At 32.1% G+C, this 21,353-nt stretch overlaps 1 protein-coding gene across 2 annotated transcripts; it reads right to left on the reverse strand.

Annotated features, from left to right (window-relative positions):
* On the reverse strand, positions 47-7,536 carry LOC105178247 (mechanosensitive ion channel protein 2, chloroplastic-like). Of its 2 annotated transcripts, none has more exons than XM_020699192.1 (13): positions 7,368-7,536; positions 7,205-7,261; positions 6,700-6,857; positions 5,372-5,495; positions 5,118-5,215; positions 4,926-5,039; positions 4,239-4,299; positions 3,449-3,598; positions 3,201-3,311; positions 2,726-2,893; positions 2,537-2,650; positions 2,047-2,103; positions 47-1,463 (listed from the first exon to the last, which is right to left on the reverse strand). In XM_020699192.1, exons 1-13 carry the CDS (start codon positions 7,443-7,445, stop codon positions 525-527), a joined length of 2,229 nt encoding a protein of 742 aa, XP_020554851.1. In that variant the 5' UTR covers positions 7,446-7,536; the 3' UTR covers positions 47-524. The 2 variants fall into 2 exon arrangements, with proteins under 2 accessions (XP_020554851.1, XP_011099985.1); XM_011101683.2 differs by having other exon boundaries at positions 7,362-7,533.

Raw genomic sequence — 21,353 nt, forward strand, 5'->3', positions numbered from 1 at the left:
TTAGATTTTCTGTAAATTTTCACCAAAAATATATTTAGCTCAACTCTTTAAATACGGACAAATAATTTTATTTGTTAAAGACAACAAATATTTACAGATTTGTGCATGCATTGAAAAATTAAACGTGCAAACAACATTCTGGTGGTATGAATAAAACACCAAAATTAATTAAAACCTCTATTCTATCCTCTACAAATTCTGGGACAGATGAATTGGATTACAAATGTGGGCGAATCCATTATCATGTCTAAGCAGCCCCTGCTACTTACATGAACGAAGCTGCCTAAATATCCAGTGTCATGTCTGACATCTTCCCAGCAAGACGACGTACAAGTGACATGCCTGAAAGCACAATGATAATTACCGTTTCCCATTGACTTACCAATTCAATGGCGAAAACATATGGCAGGTTCAGATCGAATGTGTGAAATGAATGTATGTACAGCGTCGGTTACAGCAGCACAACTCAAACTTCCACCGGTTACCGATCAATGTGGTGAAATGATGCAGGAGGCAACATGCCATTAGTCTTGCTGATCTAACTGATCATTACCTGGAGAGGTAGGGATGTTTGACTTCTTAATATCATTTTTATCCTTCTCAGCTACTGCGGGCCCATTACCACTACGCAAAGCAGCCAACTCCTTCACGTCTTCTGGATTTAATGTGGGTACAGTTTCTTCCTCAATGGGCAGGGTTCTCTTTGAGCCCTCCAAAGCAACTCCAAGAACTATATTCTCTTCCAGAGATTGTTTAGATGCAGGCGTCTGCGGAGCTGGTTGTTTTATGTCTTGTTTTGAGTGCATAGACAAAGAAACATTGTCCGATCTTCTGGGCCCCAATTCTGATGCGGAAACTGAGGTAGTCTCTTGGCCTACCTTTTGTGGTTGCTTCTTGGCAGAAGTGTTATAAGTCGGACCAGAAGAGTTATTGGCGTCGGGACTTGTTTCTTCGAGCAACTTGGTATCAGTCCTGGAGGCAGGTTTTGTACTGTTATTGAGATTAGGATCAGATGGAATTTTGGCAGCAATTTTGGGGTCTTCCTTTGTCTCAACTTTGGGCGTTTGAGCAAACTGAGAATCAGCCTTGGCATCTGATGTCTGCATCTCTTTTGGCATATGATCAGTGGCTCTAGATTTAGAATCTCTGTTCAAAATTGTTTCATCTTTGGCATCCACCTTATTATCCGAAGTTGACTTTACAGTAGCTTTGCTCTCTTCCTCCCCACTTGCACGTGCTGATCGAGCTTGACTTTTACTCTTATCTGCCCCATTAACTTTATAGGATGGCTCAACCAATAGCAGTGGGCGATTCGTCACTGCCCCACGGCTGAACATAGAATCTGAAAATGGCACACCGTCCAAGTCCGCATCGGTAAATATTTTCTGAACTGTGCGGATGGGAGTGGCAAGTCGGGCACGGTGATGCCTAATGACTCTGAGAAGATCAAGAAGAATAGCTTCCTGGTTCTCAAACAAAAATGAAAAATCAAATAAGATAACTACTGAAACATAACGATTTTTAAATGAAATAAGTTGCCGTTGGTGGAAGGAAAGCCATTGGTACAGGGAGGACACAGTAAAAAGAAAAGGAAAAAGAACTAAACTTTAATACTGCCTCAGACTAGGAAAACAAATTAACACTGATATGGCATATTGTTCAGCAGATTAAATCAGTGAACAAGAGCAAACTTGCATGCTTATTGTTCTCTTCTATATTTGTTCTCTGCCATATCAGATGTTTTCCAAGTGTGTAGGTATGAGGTTGCCAATTCCTCTAAAATCACAAGAGCCTAAATTAACATTCAAAATCATTTTTGTCACCGGGGGCATCCTCTTTTTTCCTATCTGTACATAGCTACAGTTAGTATAATTCAGCAGCACCTGAAACTCTTATCTGTTTAGGACCTTTTCCAGTCATACGTTTTCCCTTAACCTTCTATTATGTATTACATAAGTGAAGTTATACTTGCAGCAAGCAGCAATTGTCTATCACAAGTAGCATGCCTTAACTCAAGATTGAGTCATGGCAGAGAATGGAACTCACCTTAACGCATAAATATTCTTCAAAATGGGAGGTCTTCACGAAGCAGGATACCAGTATCTGCATTATATTGGTGGTAATAAATTCTATAGTATCACAAATTCATAAATCCAGGTGTCGCTATTTAGAAATCTAACTAATAGAAATGAGCAGAAATTTGATAACTGATTCAGAATTTAATGCTGATAAGAACATGCATAGGGTTAATTGAAGTGTGAGAAAAGCCCAAGACTAAAGCCAAGCAACTACTGCAGCAGGATTGGATGTCTACCTATCTTCTTTTCTCTCTCTTTCTGTGTGTAATAGGTGAAGGATTAATAAACAGTGCCTCAAACAAACAAAAAAGGGAATAATGAACAGTGTTTCTATAAGTCAAATTATAAAGAGAAATAGAAAAGTTACTGTTCAAGAAAATAGAAAGGTTAATTTGATATAGAACTGTTATATGGAAAATTAAGTTGCAATATGAGCATATTCAAGAATTAAATCTAACCATGAGAGCCTGATTTTCAGGATTAATATTATCTAAGAATACTCGTCTATGCAGTTTCTGTTGTTCTACTTGTGGATTCTTTGCCAGAACCTTCCGCATATCGGCTACAATGTTCTGCATGAGAGAGCGAACTGATCATTCCTTTGCAGCAGAATATAGCAACTAAAGATGAAGTGAAATGATTCTCACATTAATTTTGCTGACATCTAAGTGACTGATGGCTAGATGGGTTTTAATCCGCCAGTGAGTTTTCTGAGTGAGATTTCTCACAACATTCACAGTAAACTTGTGGTTTGGGATATGAACAGCTTCACGGTCTTCACCTCTTACAATTGTTGGAGACCACCACCCTACATGCTGCAAGAAGAAGCAGAAACATCAATAAGGGCAAAGATATGAATAACAGATAGAGAATGATTTATACATCAACACTGAAACTGGACAGTGTATGAACTTTCAACATTGGGAGATAAAAAAGTGATGTTCATGCTCCTTGCAAGGTGTAAACAGTAGGCCAGACAACTACTTCCTGATAACTTGGCAGAATTCAATAACAGGATGCAATTCAATGACTTTAGGCAATATGCCACTTACAGAAACTACTTCATATAACTATTATTTTCAGCTACCATATCTATTATTAGATAAGGGACCCAACACAAACCTCAACTGTCCCCGAAACTTCGTAGCCTTCAATCTTAGTCTGAATCCACTCGTTCACAACAAATGGCCGGGTTGCATGAATCATTGCACTTGAAAGGAAATTAGTGAAAATCTGAATATAACAATAGCAAAGGATTTCAGAGGAGTTAAAAAGTATTGCTAAGTTTGCCAATTAAATACTTCTTAAACCAGGTAAGAAACTGAAGACTGAAAATTATTCAAACAAACAAATTGAAATTTAATTTTAACCTCACGACCCGCTAGTGTGAGCAAAACTGTCCCAAGCCCTCCGGCTGTGAGCCATTTTTGGGTTGAGAAACCTAACAACTCCATAAACAATGATACAGCCGCAACCCACACAGCTGAATACACAGCTCTGCCAGCAAACTGGAAACCCATCTGTCAAAAAACAACAAAAGATACTTTAGAATGAAATTTTGCGTTAGATGGAAATGCACCAGCTTTTTAACCAGACATTTTACTTTCTCCTCTCTAACACTCTGCATCTTCTTCCATTTACAATATTTCCTTTATGTCCGAGAATCTGTATAAAATTCATTAGATCAATTACTGCAATGGGTAGAGTCTAGGGTATTAGACCTGGGCTAAAATTACTCCCTCCCCCCCCTCTCTCTCTTCACACATATATATAAGCTCCATTAAGAAGTGTCCAAGAACCTTTACTACTTAGAGTTAAACATCCAATCACTAAAATGCGACTTGTTACTTTTGATGGTGCTCTATCTTCAGGTGCGTGCTATGATATAATTCTGAATTTACCAAGATATACACATGGAACTACTGAGGTTGGTTACCTGCCCGTTTTAAGTGCCTCCTAGACACTACCATTATGTTTGATTTTGTTTTTGAACGCTATGTTTGGATTAATATTTTGAATGGCTTTGTTTTGGTGTTTTGGAGATAGAGAGAGAAAAATAGAGATAAGTAAGAGTTGGAGATAGAGAGAGAAATTATATTTCAGATTGGAAAATTGGTTTTTTATAAATTGATTACAAGAAACTTAAGAGTTGGAACTTACATTTCTAGTGTCCGTGGGATCGTTACTCTCCATGAAGAACTTTTGCACCTGTTGAATCACACTGCAAGTAATCCAAAGAAGCTCAGTCATTCAAAATGTAAACATGTCATGAAAAGTTAAATAGGAAGAAACAGAAAGTATGGATTCGTTGATGAAAAGTGTGACCATGAAAACATGAGAAGATATTTAGCTCCTTGGTATAAAAGATTGATGTATAATGGAGATTATTGCAGGGTTTGTTCTTTCAATGGGAGAACAAAAAGATGGTAAAGGTCAAGCCTTATTCACGAACCACAGTTGTCAAATTATGAACTGATATACCTACACCATAAATACATAAACATATAATTTACTAATTGGAAGAATCTTATTTGCGTGCATACATGCACAAATGGATGCAGTTCTTAAATGCAGTAGTCAATCAGCAGAAAATTCATAGCGACATGCTTGAATGTATGTATGAGGTCATATACATATTGAATAATACATGTCTCATAGAACAAACATCGAGAATGGATCATAACTATTTGGGCTAGGTCAAGATGGAAGACGCCATCCCAAAAGACAATGATACGGCAGTACATAGTAATAATATCAAGACAAGAGCAAAGCAGAAGTATAGCATCAACAATATCCAAGGGAAAACCTTAACCTTAACACATGCTAATAAACAATAATGACACTAACCTTGACAAACAATATGCAAAGGCCAGAACTGTTGACAATGATCTGACAAAATTCAGGAGCCTTTGTTTAACGATTTGGCCAGCCTCTGTGGGAAGAGCCATTGGATCCAATGCTCTGTAAGATACTCACTTTCATTCAGTATGTTACGAGCTAACTGATTTTCTAGTCTTCCTTAAATTAGACATAACTAACCTGCAGATAAAGATTGCTCCTGTCCATAGCAGCAATGGTTGAATGTATGAGGTTGTAACTTGATACGTGCTACTCTTTTTCCAATTACTATCGCTCTTCTACATGATGTTATGATGTAAAATACTTTAAATTAGTAGATGTGTCAGAAACTTAACTAAATTTCACCAAAGCCCCTGCTACAACAATAGTAAAAATCATACAAGAATTTTCAGGAACTGAAGCATGGAAAAATCTAGAATTCTAATGGCGCATACTTGCATAAATATGTTTCTGCTTAGTCGGACAAGTGGCCCAAGTCCCCATACTGCAAAGATGAGAATACCAACTGCTGAAGCCAATTTAATCACAATGGGACTCCCTTGCAAACGATTAATTGATCTGCCAAAGTCAAACATTTGATTTAAGAAAATTGTCTAAATAAAATTGTTGGCAACCATTATAAATATGCATATAAAATTCAGACGTGGCCCGCTGAAACATTACGTAATGTCAAAAGCCATGAAACCCACAGTGATTTGACATTCTTTAATGATACTTCGCATGTGTATGGCTTAACTACTCATGTTTAACAGGGATATTGTTCCCCAATTCATCCTTCTTGAAACCAACAACCTCTTCCAGATATATGTTCTTCCTAGGATAATAAGAGGATGTTTGGGTGATGTTATAAGCTCCTAAAAAGTGTTGGGGGAAAACTTTCAGCTGATGAACTACAACCCTCAAAATGAGAAATTATGATGTTAAAAATAAGGAGTTCTGAGTATACTTTTAAGATCTTCAAAAAGCTTCTTTAGTTTGACCATATAATTACAAAAATTGTTATTACTAATCTGTAGCATCCATGGTCTCATGACTCATTATATCGAAATACTCAAGAGCTTATTTGGAAATAAGATCTAACGTCTTATAAATATAAAAAGTATCTTATAAAATCACTTATAAGATCTTTCAAATAAGCTTAGCAAAATAACTACTAGATTCCGTAAGGAAGCAGAAATCATATTGGTAGTGTTTTCTACTTATCTAGTGTGTAGTTCATTATAGTATATGTATATTCCAGGTCTCAAAATTACATGATTAGTATATAAAAATACAAGCAGCTGTTTTTAATTTCACTGTTCCATGCCTGCATATTGTTCTGAACCAGTGAAGCTGGACTTCCACTTTACACCATATCTATAACCGCATCGTATATGTAATTAGCATGCCAAACAAAGAATTTGAAGTTTTGATTCAAAGAATAAGAAAACATTTAAAAGTTATGGAACAAATTCTTGAGTGAAAAATTTCAGTTGGAGCAAGATATAAGCTTCTAACAAGTATAAGCAGAATAAATAAAAAAAATCCAGTTTGAGGTACTTAGCTCACTGGGATTACCTGTTTGTTAGGGATATTTACTTTAATATAATTACTACGCTTACACCAATCAAGCATTGAAGATCCATCCAGCAACTGAAACTATACTTTACATGCAATAATTTCAGCACGTTAAGTGACCGATTGCTCAAATGAACTTAGAAGCAGGTCATATAAACTTTTACTAGTAACCTGTCTATAAAGAAACCAGCTGAGGAGTAGTTACCTTGCTAAAGTTAAAGTTGCATTTTTTATAATGTTAGCATCCAAAGATGGCCCGGGATTCAAAAAACAATGGCACCGAAACTGATGATTTCTACAAGGAATGGTGCATACTCGTCTGTGTATTCTCTTTGAAAAATTTGAACTCCAAGAAAACTGTTGCTGGGAAATAATAAGAAACAGTGTCAAGCAGAAACTACAATCCAGAATTTCATGAAAAGCAGAAACAATAAGAAGATTACACAACAATCAAATTCCCGGTAAATTTCCAATTACATATATGCACATTACCAGAAAACATCAACTACCTCGAGAAAAAATTTGTTTCCTTAAAAAAATAATAAAACCCCAGAACGGAGCAGAAAGAAAGGCATTTCAAGTACTCAACATCCCCTAAAATCAATTTGACGCGAAATCAATACTTAAAAAACGAACAAGCAGTTTCCCCATTTCGAGAAAATTATCAGAACTAGGGTTCCAAATGAAATTCACCTAATCAAAAAGCATACCAGTGAAATTGACGGCAGAGTACTGCTCAATGTACACAATTTGTCTCTTGCTGAACTCTGCATCCGGAAATGCAATATAGATGAGAAAGTAATTAGAGGAAAAACGAATTCCTTCGGAAAAGAGAAGGATATGAACAGTTCAGCCAAACAAACGAACATTTACACGAAGTCGCTTGATGCGCCCATGGTTCCTGCAGATTCCGAGCTCCAGGGAGAGTTGCAGAGAACCAGACACGGCCATGTTATTGGACGAACACCACCCCTCTCTCTCTCTCTCTCTCTCTCTCTCTCTCTCTCTCTCCCCTCTCCCAATTCCAGTATTCCCTCTCTCTACATACACATGTTTGTATTGTATATACTTATTTTTCTGTTTTGTTGAAAATAAAAATAAAATTGACGAGAACAAGGCACAATTCTAAGCCAGCCACCCAGCTAAGCTAATTCCCGTGTTCAATTGTCCAAGTTGGTTCAAGGACAGGAACGTCATTTTCTTCTAAGCTTTTCGTTCTTTTTCATTATAAATAGAGTAATTACTTTCCCCTTCTTGAGAATTCGTGCAATTATATATAAATTTTTTATAATTTAAAATTGTATATGGAGTTTTTTGAATGTTTGTATCTGTCTAATAAATAAATTTTTTAATTATTTAAAATTTATTAAATTTATAATATTAACAAAAAAATATTGAATGAAAATTAACATTTACTTTCAATTGACTTATTACTAATTTATTGCAAGTCAAACAAATTTTTCCTGACTAAACAACCTAAGATATACCAGTATACCACCCCATATTCATTTATGTATGAAAATGTATAAGGATAACTTAATAATGAAAAGATTTTTTTGACATGTAATATATCAGTAATAAGTCATTCAGGTAAATATGAATTTTTATTCCGATTTTTTTTGTTAATATCAGAAAATTTGGTGAATTTTGATTAACAGATGAACTTATTTGTTAGAAGGAATCAAACTTCAGGGGTAATAGATATAAAGAATTTATGTATAATTACACCAAACCTCGTGAAAGGGGAAGGTAATTATCACTTATAAAATTTGGAAGATTTCATTTTTCTTTTTTTAACTATTACCATCTAAAATATGACAATAAATCGCTTACAATAATACTTACTAACAACCCACCAATGTAACACTTACCTCAGTAGAAGAGTTAAGATCGCAACCATCTGATTATAAATGACACATCCTTACCACCTGAATCGAAAAGAACTTTTTTATGAATAACGTATATTTGAAACTTTCATCTAATTACTTACCCTTGTTAAATTTTGAGCATAAATGTTATAGTTTTGCAAAAATAAAAATTTCTTCCACTCCCCTTCTTTAAAATTTGGTGTAATTACATATAAATCGCTTTTAGTTTAGAAAATTACATTTAGCATCCCTGAAGTTTGCTTCTGTCTAACAAATAAGTTCCTCCATTAGCCAAAATGCACCGAATTTGTTGAATTAACATAAAAATCGAAACAAAATCTACTACCCTTGATTAATTTATTACTAATTTTATTGCAGGTTAGATCCATGTTTTTAGAACGAAGTTAGTCTCATATGTTTTTACGCATTAATGTATGTGATAAGGTATATCTTCACCGTTATAAGGGTAGTTTAGTCAGAAAATAAATTATTTGACCTGTAATAAGTCAATCAAAAGTAAAAATCAATTTTCATTCTTTTTTTTAATATCAGCAAATTCAGTGAATTTTGACTAATTGGTGGACTTATTTGTTAGACGGAAGCAAATTTCAGGTGTGCTAAATGTAATTTTCTAAACCACAAAGATTTTACGTGTAATTATACCAAACCTCATAGGAAATGAATGTAATTATTCCTAAAAATAGTTATTTTGGGACACTAAAAGTATATAAATAATAAACCTCCATAGGAGAAGAGTGTAATTTTTTCCAAACTATTCATTCATATATATTATGCATATATTTTCAAAATGTAATATATGGGCCCTCCAATTAAAAATAAGTAAAGAGGCCCTAAATGTATTTGAAAATTTTTGTTGCACTACGTTATTTACACTAAGTTATTTATGTGATTTGAAATATATATATATATATATATATATGTATAACACAAGTGATGAAAATTAACATAGTGTTTGGATTTGTAGTTTGAGTGTTTTGTTTTGTGTTTTGGAGATAGAGAGAGAAAAATAGAGATAAATAAGTGTGTGTTGAAAATAGATGATATGTTTGAATTTGTGTTTTGAGGTAATTTAAAATATTTTAAAATAAGTGGTGTAGGTTTGATGTTGATATTTGGGAGGCAAAAATTACTGTTCATTGTCAAATCATATCTTTTTTATATATCTTTTATATATAAATATGTATTTTTATAAATATTGTATGTTTAATATTATATTTTTTAGAGACAAAAATCATTGTTTATTATCAAATCATGTCTCTTTTATATTATATATATAAGTGTGTATAAATATATATATTATATATAGAAAGTTGAAAAATAAAAAAACACACAGATAAGGTGTAAAAATACAAAAACAAACATTAACACTTTTGTTTGTTTTCATTTTCAAGTTATCTTCAAGACGAGTCAAAACATATCCAATGTTTGTCATCATTCAGAAACACCTTATCTAGGTGTTTTAAACTGTTTTAACATATATACGTACATATATATATACTCATACATATACATAAATATATATAAAAAAGATATGATTTGACTATGAATAGTAATTTTTGTCTCTCAAAACACAATATTAAACATACAATACTTATTTTAAATTATCTTAAAAAATAAATCCAAACATACATACTATCTTTAACACACACTTATTTATCTTTATTTTTCTCTCTCTATCTCTACAAAACACAACAAAACACTCATAAAACGAATCCAAACATTATGTAAGTGTTTTTATCTTGTCTTGGAAAAAGAGAAAACATAAAAACCAAATTGCACTTCTCTACAAAAGATTTTAAAACTACATTTACACCCTCTTTAAAAAGTCTTTGTTTACATATAACCTCCTTTCATTAGAGTTTAAATGGAAAGTATTGACATTAACAAAAAAATCACATAAAATTTCAATTTTATCATTCATTTAACATTCCCCTACAATATTTCTGCCCAATGCCTATAATTTGAGAACATCATTTTATTACAGTTATACCTTTATGTTTTATATATATGTATTACATTTACTCTCTTTTAAATATAAAAATATTATAGAAAAATGTTGAACGAGGGGTAAATATATATATATTTTTTCTAACTTCAGTATTATCCATTAAAACTCTAACAAGAGGGGTCGGATGTAAATGGTGATTTTTTAATGGAGTATAAGTGTAATTTTAAAATTTTTTAGGGAAAAAGTATAATTTTACATTTTCAAAGGAGATCTAAGTGTAATTAACCCTAAAAGTTTAATTCCTATATTTTTTAATCTACTAGATTTGTTTTCAGTGTAACAATAAATGATTTAGTGAAAATTATTAAGTTAACAATATTAAAAAATAGTAAATATTAATATAAAAGAGTAGTGACAAAAAATATTAAAGAATTGATATGATAAGTTAATTAAAAAACTAAAAAGTTCCGTTTCATATTATAGTAAACAAATACTTTGGGATAAAAAAAGAAGTACGTTTTCAACTTTAATAAGTTATAAAATTAAAATATATAAACTATATTTATCATGGTTATCTAATAAAAGTATATGAAAAAACATATTTTTTTGGGTGAAATGTAAGTTTTCATTCATCCAGTAATATTTACAGAGTACTCCGGGCATACCCGGAGAGATACAAAAAGACCCTTACTAAAGTTTAAAGAGCAATTAAACCGTGTGGGAAAAGTGTCAAAAGGAGCCTATACACTGTGATCTTAACTAAGTTGTCATGCCTAAAGGAAATTTATGCGTGCATAAAGGGAAGGGTGTGAACGAAGTTGCAAAATGGGTGCTCTAAGAGGCTTTCTCAAGCAAGGAGGATGGTTCTGATTAAGGCTATTATTGAAGCCATCCCAACATTCGTCATGAGCTATTTTCAAATTCTAAACGAATTGTTGCAGGAAATGGAGGATGTGCAGCATAGTTCTTTTGGCAACATGCGAAGGGCCATGGTATCACTGGCTAGCGTTGAAGAAAATGTGCAACAGCGAACTCGACAAGGGATTGGGATTTCAGAGTTTGAAAGCCTTTAATCTTACTTTGCCTGCTAAGCAAGCATGGAGGATTATCTGAAATCCCCATTACATGCTCAATCGCATAATGAGTGATTCAAACTTTTTTTAAGCAAGGAGTGAGGGGTCCCCATCATTCACATGGAGATCCATTGTGTCTGCTTGTGAAATAGATCATGTGGGAATTAGATGGAAGGTGGGGAATGGCAGGAAGATCAAGATTGTCTGAGACCCATGGCTCCAGAGATGATAGGGGTAATGTCAAAATATCAAAAATACCCTTAATGAGGGGCCCTTTTGTCTTTTTCCTCAAGATTTGCGTCCTCCTATCAATCGGGTCAGGTGCGACTCGATCCGGACCCGAAAAAACCATTTGAAGACCCAGACAACGATAGCCGTCCGATTCAGGACGTGAGCTAGCTGGATGACGCCACGTGGCCTGTTCAACAGTACCCAACTGAGCCCTATAAATACCACGAGACGCCAAATTACGAGGGAATTAATGCTAAATCCATTCGATCCTCATCCTTGATCGCACATTTTTTCCTCGATCAACCTAATTTAAGCGTCGGAGGGTCGTTGTCGGGACGTACCCGACGAGCTCACTTTGCTTGTCTTATTCTCAAGATCCCAAGTACTTGGTCTTGATGGAGTTAGTCAACCGTGGTGAAGTTGCTCATCCAGGTCGCTGATTTCGAGTAAGATCAAAAGAGTAACCACATTCCAGCACATTTCCGGACCAAGGACACGTCCTGCTACAACGTTAGTTCTTGAATTATTAGTTGGGAATGGTGAGGGCTAGAATGTCACGCTAATCAAGGAGGATGTGCTAACGCGGAGAGCCTCCTCTCAATGGAGCTAATGGGAGTGGGAACAGAGGATACTATGATTTGGCACTATGCATTCTAGAGGGCGGTTCTCAATCCAAAGAGCTTATTGGCTTGCAAAATGCAACAGAAGGAGGAGGCATGACCTTACCTCTATAGCACAGGTAAAATGGTCGAACAACGCAATGGCGATTCGTTTAGAGAGCTCGTGTCCATCCTAGAGTCCAACTTTTCGTGTGGAAAGCATGTCGAAATGCTATGCTGGTGTGTGTGAACCTCCGGAAGAAAGGGCTTAGCATTGCCCTGGAATATGCACAATGCCATAGGGAGGAAGACACTTTGCACCTGCTGCAGTGTTGCACTTTCTGGCGAAAAAGTTTGGGAGCTCCCAGGCCTACCTTGGACAACGATTGATAGAGGCCAATTGGACCTAGAAGACTGGGTGTGTAGTGTTCATAAAGAGCTAGAGGGGAGAGAGTCTGGGTTGTTCCTCATCATTTGTTGATCCCTTTGGTGGAGCAGGAATAGGTTGTTGCCCGAGGCTAAAGAGGTCTCACCAATGGAGGTCGTCACCAGCTCAAGAAGGTTATTGGAAGTACAGAAAGTTACGACGAGTTCAAGTGTAGATGAGTTAGGGGCTGGGTTAGTGAATAAGCTTATTGAGTCCTCAATTTGTATCTCAATACCTTCTCGTCGGCAATTGAGCAAACTTTTAAAATTTATAATATATTTAATTTTTTTTTCAAACGAAAAACTATCATCAATTCATATAAGACCCATGCAATAAAATTTAATCAAATTCAATTGAAACATACTAAAATATATTTTGGTAAATGTATTTTTTCTAAAATATATGAAAAAAGCTAGAAAATGTGAAAGTAATTAGTGATATGTAGTATGACTTGATTAGCAATGAAGTGAAAGTTGGAATAATAAGTTGGAAGGAAGAGCACGGAACGTTGAGACGGCGAATGTGGAGAAGCTTGCTCATAATCCACGTGGTTAAATAATGGTCTGGCCACTGCTGGGGGACCATGGCCTTGGAAGTTTCCATTTGTACAGTTCCAAATCAAAAGATGAATTAAAGGCTTCATGATTTTAGTACCATAGATCGATTTGGACCATAATTCTCATCATCATTGATAGGCGGAAAAATAACATTTTTCACTCCGTAAATTAGCGTTTTTTTTGCTTTTAATTTTATAGTTTATGAGATTTTTACTTTTGGTCCAATAATTTTAAAAAAAATAGTAATTTTGATCCCATGACACATTTTCATTATAGTTTAATGGAAAATGTCACGTAGTGCATGGACCGGTTGGAACAAAAAATATTACCTTTTTAAAGTTATGGGAATAATTAAAATGATAATCTTGTAATATATGGAACCAAAAGTAGAATAGCTATAAAGGCCACGTGCTAAGCACGCGCTAAGCACGCGGTATTTTTTATTACAATATATAGTGAAAATATGTCACGGGATCAAAAATATTATTTTTTAAAAATTATGAAATCCAAACAAAAAAAATTCCATAATCAATAAATCAAAAATGAAAAGAGCTTAAATTACAACATCAAAAGTGTCATTTTTCCTTGATTGGCAGTTGCTGTCATATTTTTGGAACTTCTTTTGCTGAGAATTATTTTGTACATGTAGAGAGATGGGTTCACTGACGTTGCTGGATTGGTTCTTGGAGTTGGATGAATTCTGATTAATTTAATGTAAAAATTGGTGGAGAAAGTAAATTTTGATCAATAATTTAAGGGGTTTAATGTAAATTGCTTCATTTTGAAAAATTATTGGAGGATAAATTGTTATATTTTTAAAATTAGAAGGAGGTAAATTACTATTTTTGTTCAGATGAGGGTAATTTACTCATTTACAATATCACAAAGGAATTAGTTGCATTTTTTTCCATAATTCAAGTGGTCGGTTTCAATTATTATAAGTTGTTGATGATTTAGGTTAGTTTAATATGTGTGATGTGCCGATGGTTTGATATGTTGCTTTGACTAATATATTAATTTTTAAGTAATACATTAATATGATTAAAATCAGTAGAGGTCGAACTCTTTTACTATTCTCCTTAATAGAATTATTTTCATCTATGATATAAATGGATAATTACACTTCTCTCCCCTGAGGGTTGGACCATTGTACGTAGATCCCCTGTGGTTTGAAAAATTACATTTAGCACCTTTTAAGTTTGCTTCCGTCTAACAAATTAGTCCCATCGTTAATCAAAATTTGCAAAAATTATTGATATTAACAGAACAATTGAATGAAATCGATATGTACCCTCGATTGACTTATTACTGACTTATTGTAGGTCAAATATTTTTTTTTTTTTGACTAAACTACCTTTGTAAAGGTGAAGATATACCTCGTCATATACACTATCGAGTGAAGACGTATGAGGGTAATTTGATTATAAAAAAACTTATTTGATCTGCAATAATTCAGTAATAAGTCAATCGGAGGTAAATATAGATTTTCATTCCATTTTTCTATTAATATCAATAAAGTTTATGAATTTTGACTAATGGGGGGACTAATTTGTTAGAGAGAAGCAAACATCAGGGGCATTAAATATAATTTTTTAAATTACAGAGGATTTAAATATAATTACACTAAACCTCAGGGGAGGAGAGTGTAATTATCCCTAATATAAATTCGAGAACACCGGTCTTGTTATGCTAGCAATTTAAATTTAGAGGGTGTTTGGCTAAATTTTTTTAAAATATCTTATGAGTTCCTATATTTTATAAGATATTTTAACAAATGTTGGATCTTATGCTAAAAATAAGTTTTTAAAGTATTTAGATAAAATAAGATATTAAACTTATAACATGTGAAAACATGTTATAATATGATAGGGTATTTTGCATAATAAGGTCTTTTACTGACTGAAATGGGCACGATCTATTAGAATAAAATAAGTTGTTATTTCTTGACATATTTTGCTTTAAAAAAATTTTAAGACGCTTTTATAAATAGTACACCTTAGTTTAATTAAAAACAAAAATTTAGTAGATAATCTTTTACAATAAAAAAATGATGAATTATTACCTAAATTTTTGAATAAAAATAATTTATATGTACATTCATGCTAGTCGAATATTAATTCAGATATACAGTTTATATTTTCTTTGCTAATGCAATGATTATTTCTAATCGTGTAATATATAATGTCTTGAATTTATATTTTTCAGTAAATATAATATCAATACCAATTTTATTTTTATTTAACTATAATAATTTATTATTAAATAAATGAGTATTTTCTCTTTTTCGAATGTTAGAAAAATTAAATAGTAAAACAATATTTTCAAATTGTGTGTGAGAGAGAGAGAGAGAGAGAGAGCTGAAAGCCCATTCTTGAATTTGGATTGGACTCTTAGTAGACATCCAAAAACTAATTAATTTAGCCCACAAATTTTGAGGGTGAAATTTGTAAACTTTCTTTTTAAGTTTTCAGAGTGAAATTTTTTCTAGTTAACTCACATACTAATGCCAAATTAAGTTCTTAATATCAATTAGGGTAAATTATAATGAATTTTCATAAAATTTGATTTGATTAGAATTACCTCTTTATTGTTTAGAAAACTACAGATACTTTATGATTTTTTATGAGATTATATAATTTTTGGACGGTGGTATGGAATTGTTAAATTTGCTTTTACTGTATTTTGTAAAAAAAAAAAAAATAGACAAAGTGGATGGAAATATTGTCGAATCTTCTTCGACCCTTTTGTAAATTACGAGTATTTTCTTGATATTTGAGACATTAGAAATATATATCTCAAATTAAAAATAATTATGTAGCCTTAAATGATGAGACGAAAATTATAACTTTACCTTGTTGATTTTTATTTTTAAAATAAATATTTAAAAAATATAAACAAATTTGAAGGTAAGTCTGTAAAATTATCTTAAAAAAATTCTAAATAGGAAATATAAAATTATAATTCATAATTTAAAAGGATATTTTGGCCGATTCACCATAAAAAAAATTGAAAAAAAACTTAACGAAGGGTCATGGATGGGCTTGTTATAAGACGAACATTAAACTCAAAGGGTATTTGTAATTTTTCAAACAATAATAAAATATTTATAAATATGTCAAATTTCAAATAAAGTAGTTATAATTTTCATATATATATATATATATATATATAAGACTGCTTTTCGATTGAGAGCTTTAGATTTTAGAGAAACATTTTAAAAAAAAATCTTATACGGATTGAAACCCTTTACAATACTAAAATATACAGTTCAAAATAAAAGTTTTATAATTTGATATCTTTTGTGACATGAATTTGTTTACACAAAATTGATGGATTTATGATTATAAATTTGAAAATTTTAAATAAATTTATAGATCCAAACACAATATAAAAAATTATTGGGATAATTACACTCTTTTCTTATGAGGTTCGGTATAATTATACGTAAATCTCTAGTGGTTTGAAAAATTATATTTAGCATTGCTAAGGTTTGCTTCTATCTAACAAATAAATCTCTTCGTCAATCAAAATTCACGAAATTTGTTGATATTAACAAAAAAAAAATCCATATTAACTCCCGATTGACTTATAATTGATTTATTACAAGTCAAATAAATCTTTTTATGACCAAATTACCCTCATACGTCTTCACTCGTTAATGCATATGAGAAGGTATATCTTCACCATTGTAAGGGTAGTTTAGTTGAAAAAAAATTATTTGACCTACAATAAGTAAGGAATAAATTAACCAAGGGTAAACATCAATTTTCATTCATTTTTTTTTAGTCAATATCAACAAATTCAGTAAATTTTGACTAACGAATTGACTTACTTATTAAACGAAAGTTAACCTCAGGAATATTATGTATAGTTTTTCAAATCACAGAATAACTACGTATAATTATATCAAATCTCAAGAGAGGAGAGTGCAATTATCCCAAAATTAGTTAAAGGAAATAAAAATATCTACCATAAACACGCTTTCCACCTACCATGAATAGTTCATGCATCAACACCAAGTTTTCTTAAACACGTTATTATTATATAATAACACTTGTCGAAAAGTACAAAATCAAAATTAAACGACCATAAATCGTCACCTGCGCCATTATCCACAAGACACATATGCATTTCCCCATCCCAATTCAACATCATAGCTCCTTTTCTTGCTTTGAATTCTCATCCCATATCATCACAGCCCATATCTTTTGTACCATCATTATTGTTGAACTAATATCCACATTCAGATTAAAAATGGAATTAAGTGTGATTATTTTTAGGGTTAATTACATTTAAACCCCACTAAAAATGCAGAATTAGACTTGCCCCAAAAAAGGTTTAAAATTATACCTCTACTATTTTAAAAAATTCTTGATTTACATCTGACCTCCTTCCGGTAGGGTCTGGATGGAAAATGCTAGGTAAGCAAAAATGCATATACAAAAATTTTAAATTTGCCCTATCATTTAACATTCCTTCATAAATATAAAATTATTACCTGAAAATATTAAATGAGAGGTAAAATTAAAAATTCATGCAATTTTTTTGTTAATATCAATATTTTTCGTTCAAATCCTAACAAAAGAGGCTTAGTGTAAACAGTGGATTTTTGAAGCAGGTGTAAGTATAATTTAAAAAAAAAATTTAGAGGAAAGTGTAATTTTTTAGAGGGGGTTTAAAAGTGTAGGTAACCCTAATTATTAATTATCGAGGCCTAAGTGTTACGATTTACTATTGCAAGTCTTACTATACGTGGGTTTAAAATCTTGCTAAGAAAGTGTGGAGTGTTTAAACGTACGTCCTAATTTACTTGTTGTGATTTTCATGTATTTAGGTCTTGATTTCTTAGCGACAGTATGCTAGTTAAGCACATATGGCACGTGCACTATTCTCCTTAACGAGTCTGTACGGTGCCATCTTTACTTTTCTATTTAGGTAAAAAAACACAACACACACACATAATAATAAAATATATGATGGTTGTATATAAGATTCTGGCGAGCCCGACGTTTTCTAAAACTATTCAAATAATATAGTTAGAACTTAGAACATACATTATGCACTTAATCTTTTTTTATTTGAAGCGAGTATAATAATTTATGTTAAATCAATACCTAACAAAAATAATTATAATAGTTACGTTCTGATCAACAATATCAGATACATAAAATCTAAACGACATAACTATTACAACAAATAATACCACGCATGCAGCGAGATTTAAACCCATGACCTCTAAAATCATGAAACATCAGCTTCGCTTCCTGAACTAGACATTTATCCACTTACTTTTAACACTAAAAAATTGTAATTTTGAGTTTCATTCAACTTTGGTAATTGGCTAGATGAAATTATTTATCCCAACTCTTGCAATTAATCATTTATCCAAATAAACAAATAATCGAGTTGAATAAACAAAAAATATTGAGAGCAATCATTCAAAGCAAACGTAGCCTTATATGAGTTTCCATCCACAAACAGTGTATTGTAATATGGAATATCTTTTTGTTCTTGGTCCGAAAATGACAAAAAACTAATCATGTTGGATGTGAAAGAAATCTCATGTATCTCATGTGTGTGTATGTAAAGCTGCCCATGTGGTCATAATTTTGACAGCACTCATTATTCACCCAATCTGTTTATCGTATTTGCTGTATGATATAATTGACTCATAATTTGTTTCTATGATATAAATTCATACTTTTTTTCCATGTGCGATAATGGGAATTTTGTACATTGTTTGGGATAATGTTAATTTCCACGGAATAGGCCAATCCAAATTGTCAAAACGTCTAGGAATCAATTAAAATGTTATTATTTATTATTAATCAGTTTCAAGGAAACTTCCATAGTATATTTAAATCGTTTGGACATATATATGTATACATAGTTTTGACAGTCAAAGATGAATCGATATTATTGATTAAAGTCTATGTTGTTGCATATGATGGATCCACAAACAAGTGGCAGTAGTTCTTGTCAAACAATTACATATTTTGGGACAAAATATTAAGAATTTTTCATTCCAACCGTTGTATAGAAAAGTTTTTGTTTTTATATATATATATATATATATATGATGTGATTAAAAAATTATAAAGCTAATTATATTTAAATTCTCTATAAAAAATATGAAACTATATTTTTTCTTCAAAACAATGTTAAAACTATACTTGAACTCCTTTTTAAGATTTTTCATTTACAACCATATCCTTTTCATTAAGATTTGGATGAAAAATTATGACGATAGCAAAAATGTTACGAAACCTCTGATTTGCGTCTCATTTAGCATTTTGTATGAATTATTGGTGATATGACGAGTTTTTTCATTCATCAATTGCTACTTTTTAGCTAATGACAATAAATTTAAAATTTTACTTTATTACAAATATATCCTTTTGACTTTATATACATACATTTAACCTCTTAAGATTATAAAACTATTGTTAGAGTATCTTGATCAATAAATTATACGAAATATAAATGAGGGATATATTGAAAGTTTCTGTTAAGGGATAATAGGGTTGACCTTCTCCGTTAAAATTGGAATATACATATTCCCTGGCCCCCTCTTACTATGAAAATTACATAAACTTTTCTTGTTGATTTATTACCATTACGAATAGACCTTCTACTAACCAAACAAACAGTTAATGCTGATCAGCCCAATGTAACCTCTATAATTGCCCTCGGGTAGGATTTTCATAAATTAGGCTGACCAAAATACCTTTGACGGTGAATTTATAACTTTTATAACTAAAAAGGGGTGTTCATTATAGCATACACAAGCTAAATATAGATGTTCGTAATAACTAGTTTTGGGTTGTTTGTGGTTTTATGGTACAAATTTGTTCATTTTAATAGCTATACATTTCTATACATATATAACAATCATATTACCATCTTTTTGGGATGATTTACAACATTGTAACATAGAGGTCTAAAAAACACAGCATTGGGGACTTTGTCTCGAATTTGCATAAATGTGCCTAGCACATCTTTTCGTCGATAGCATGGGGTACCAACTCAAGTATACACTCAACAAGTCCTTATAGGCAAGTAAAATGCATTAATAATCATTCAAACATATTAACAGATATTATAGCTCCTGCAAATTGTAAAACCAAGCACTGACTTAAGTATCGGAGGGTCTTAACTGGGAGTTACCCCAATAAACCTAACGATCTGCTTATCTTTTCTCAGGGCCCTTACATCAGTTTGGGATAAGTAGCGACCTCAAACTGCTTGGAGGACCAGTTCATCCGACCAAGAAGGTCGTACAGATTTTGACCCGGATCAGTCATCAAGAAAAGTTTCTTTCATTTTGAATGCATTTAATTATGGCCATATAACATTGTAATTTGCAGGTGCGGTTGCTTCCGCTTGTATGATTGTTCATGCTAATCACGGCGCCAAATTTCTTCTCATCCGTTGCTTCTTGCAAGTTGCTACGCACAAGATTTCTCCTTCCTTTTTTTTGTATTATTTATTGTTTTAATAAACTAATGATTCTACATTCACAAAAATAAAATAAAATTTTTAAAAGGAGACTACTTGGATAATATGAAATTTTAATTGACAACTATTTGCATGTGCTCGACGATTTTATTGTGATTTTTGGTGTCAGGTGTGTTCTAGATCGATTGATGGAGTCTTTACCAAAAAATAAATAATTGAATAAAGTTTGTAGTATTTTGATATTTTATTTATATAAATTTTGTTGTGTTTTGTACTTTTATTTTTGTGGTGGGAATAATTATAGCGAAAGTTGTAAGTTAAGCAGTAGTAAAAGTTGAGAATACTTGAAAACAAAAATTAGAATGAAGTAAAGTGTTTGAAAAACATATTAATATTTACGATTTTATTAATAAGTCGCAGAAGTTACTTTTGAAGTTGCTTACGGCTTTTGATTGAAATCAACTTAATTTAAGTAGTTCAAAAGTCGATTTATAAAATGAAAAAAAAAAATACTCTTTTAAACTTATTTATTGCCACCACATCGCTCTATAATAACAACTTTATAAATAATTTTTTCATCATAATAATTGTTAGTGACCACTTTTATACAAATATTATCACTACCAAAAGTACAGAAATCAACATGGTGCTTGACGGGGGTATTACCCCCATCCTGG

Source organism: Sesamum indicum, linkage group LG15 (assembly GCF_000512975.1).
Source record: "Sesamum indicum cultivar Zhongzhi No. 13 linkage group LG15, S_indicum_v1.0, whole genome shotgun sequence".
Lineage (NCBI taxonomy): Eukaryota > Viridiplantae > Streptophyta > Magnoliopsida > Lamiales > Pedaliaceae > Sesamum > Sesamum indicum.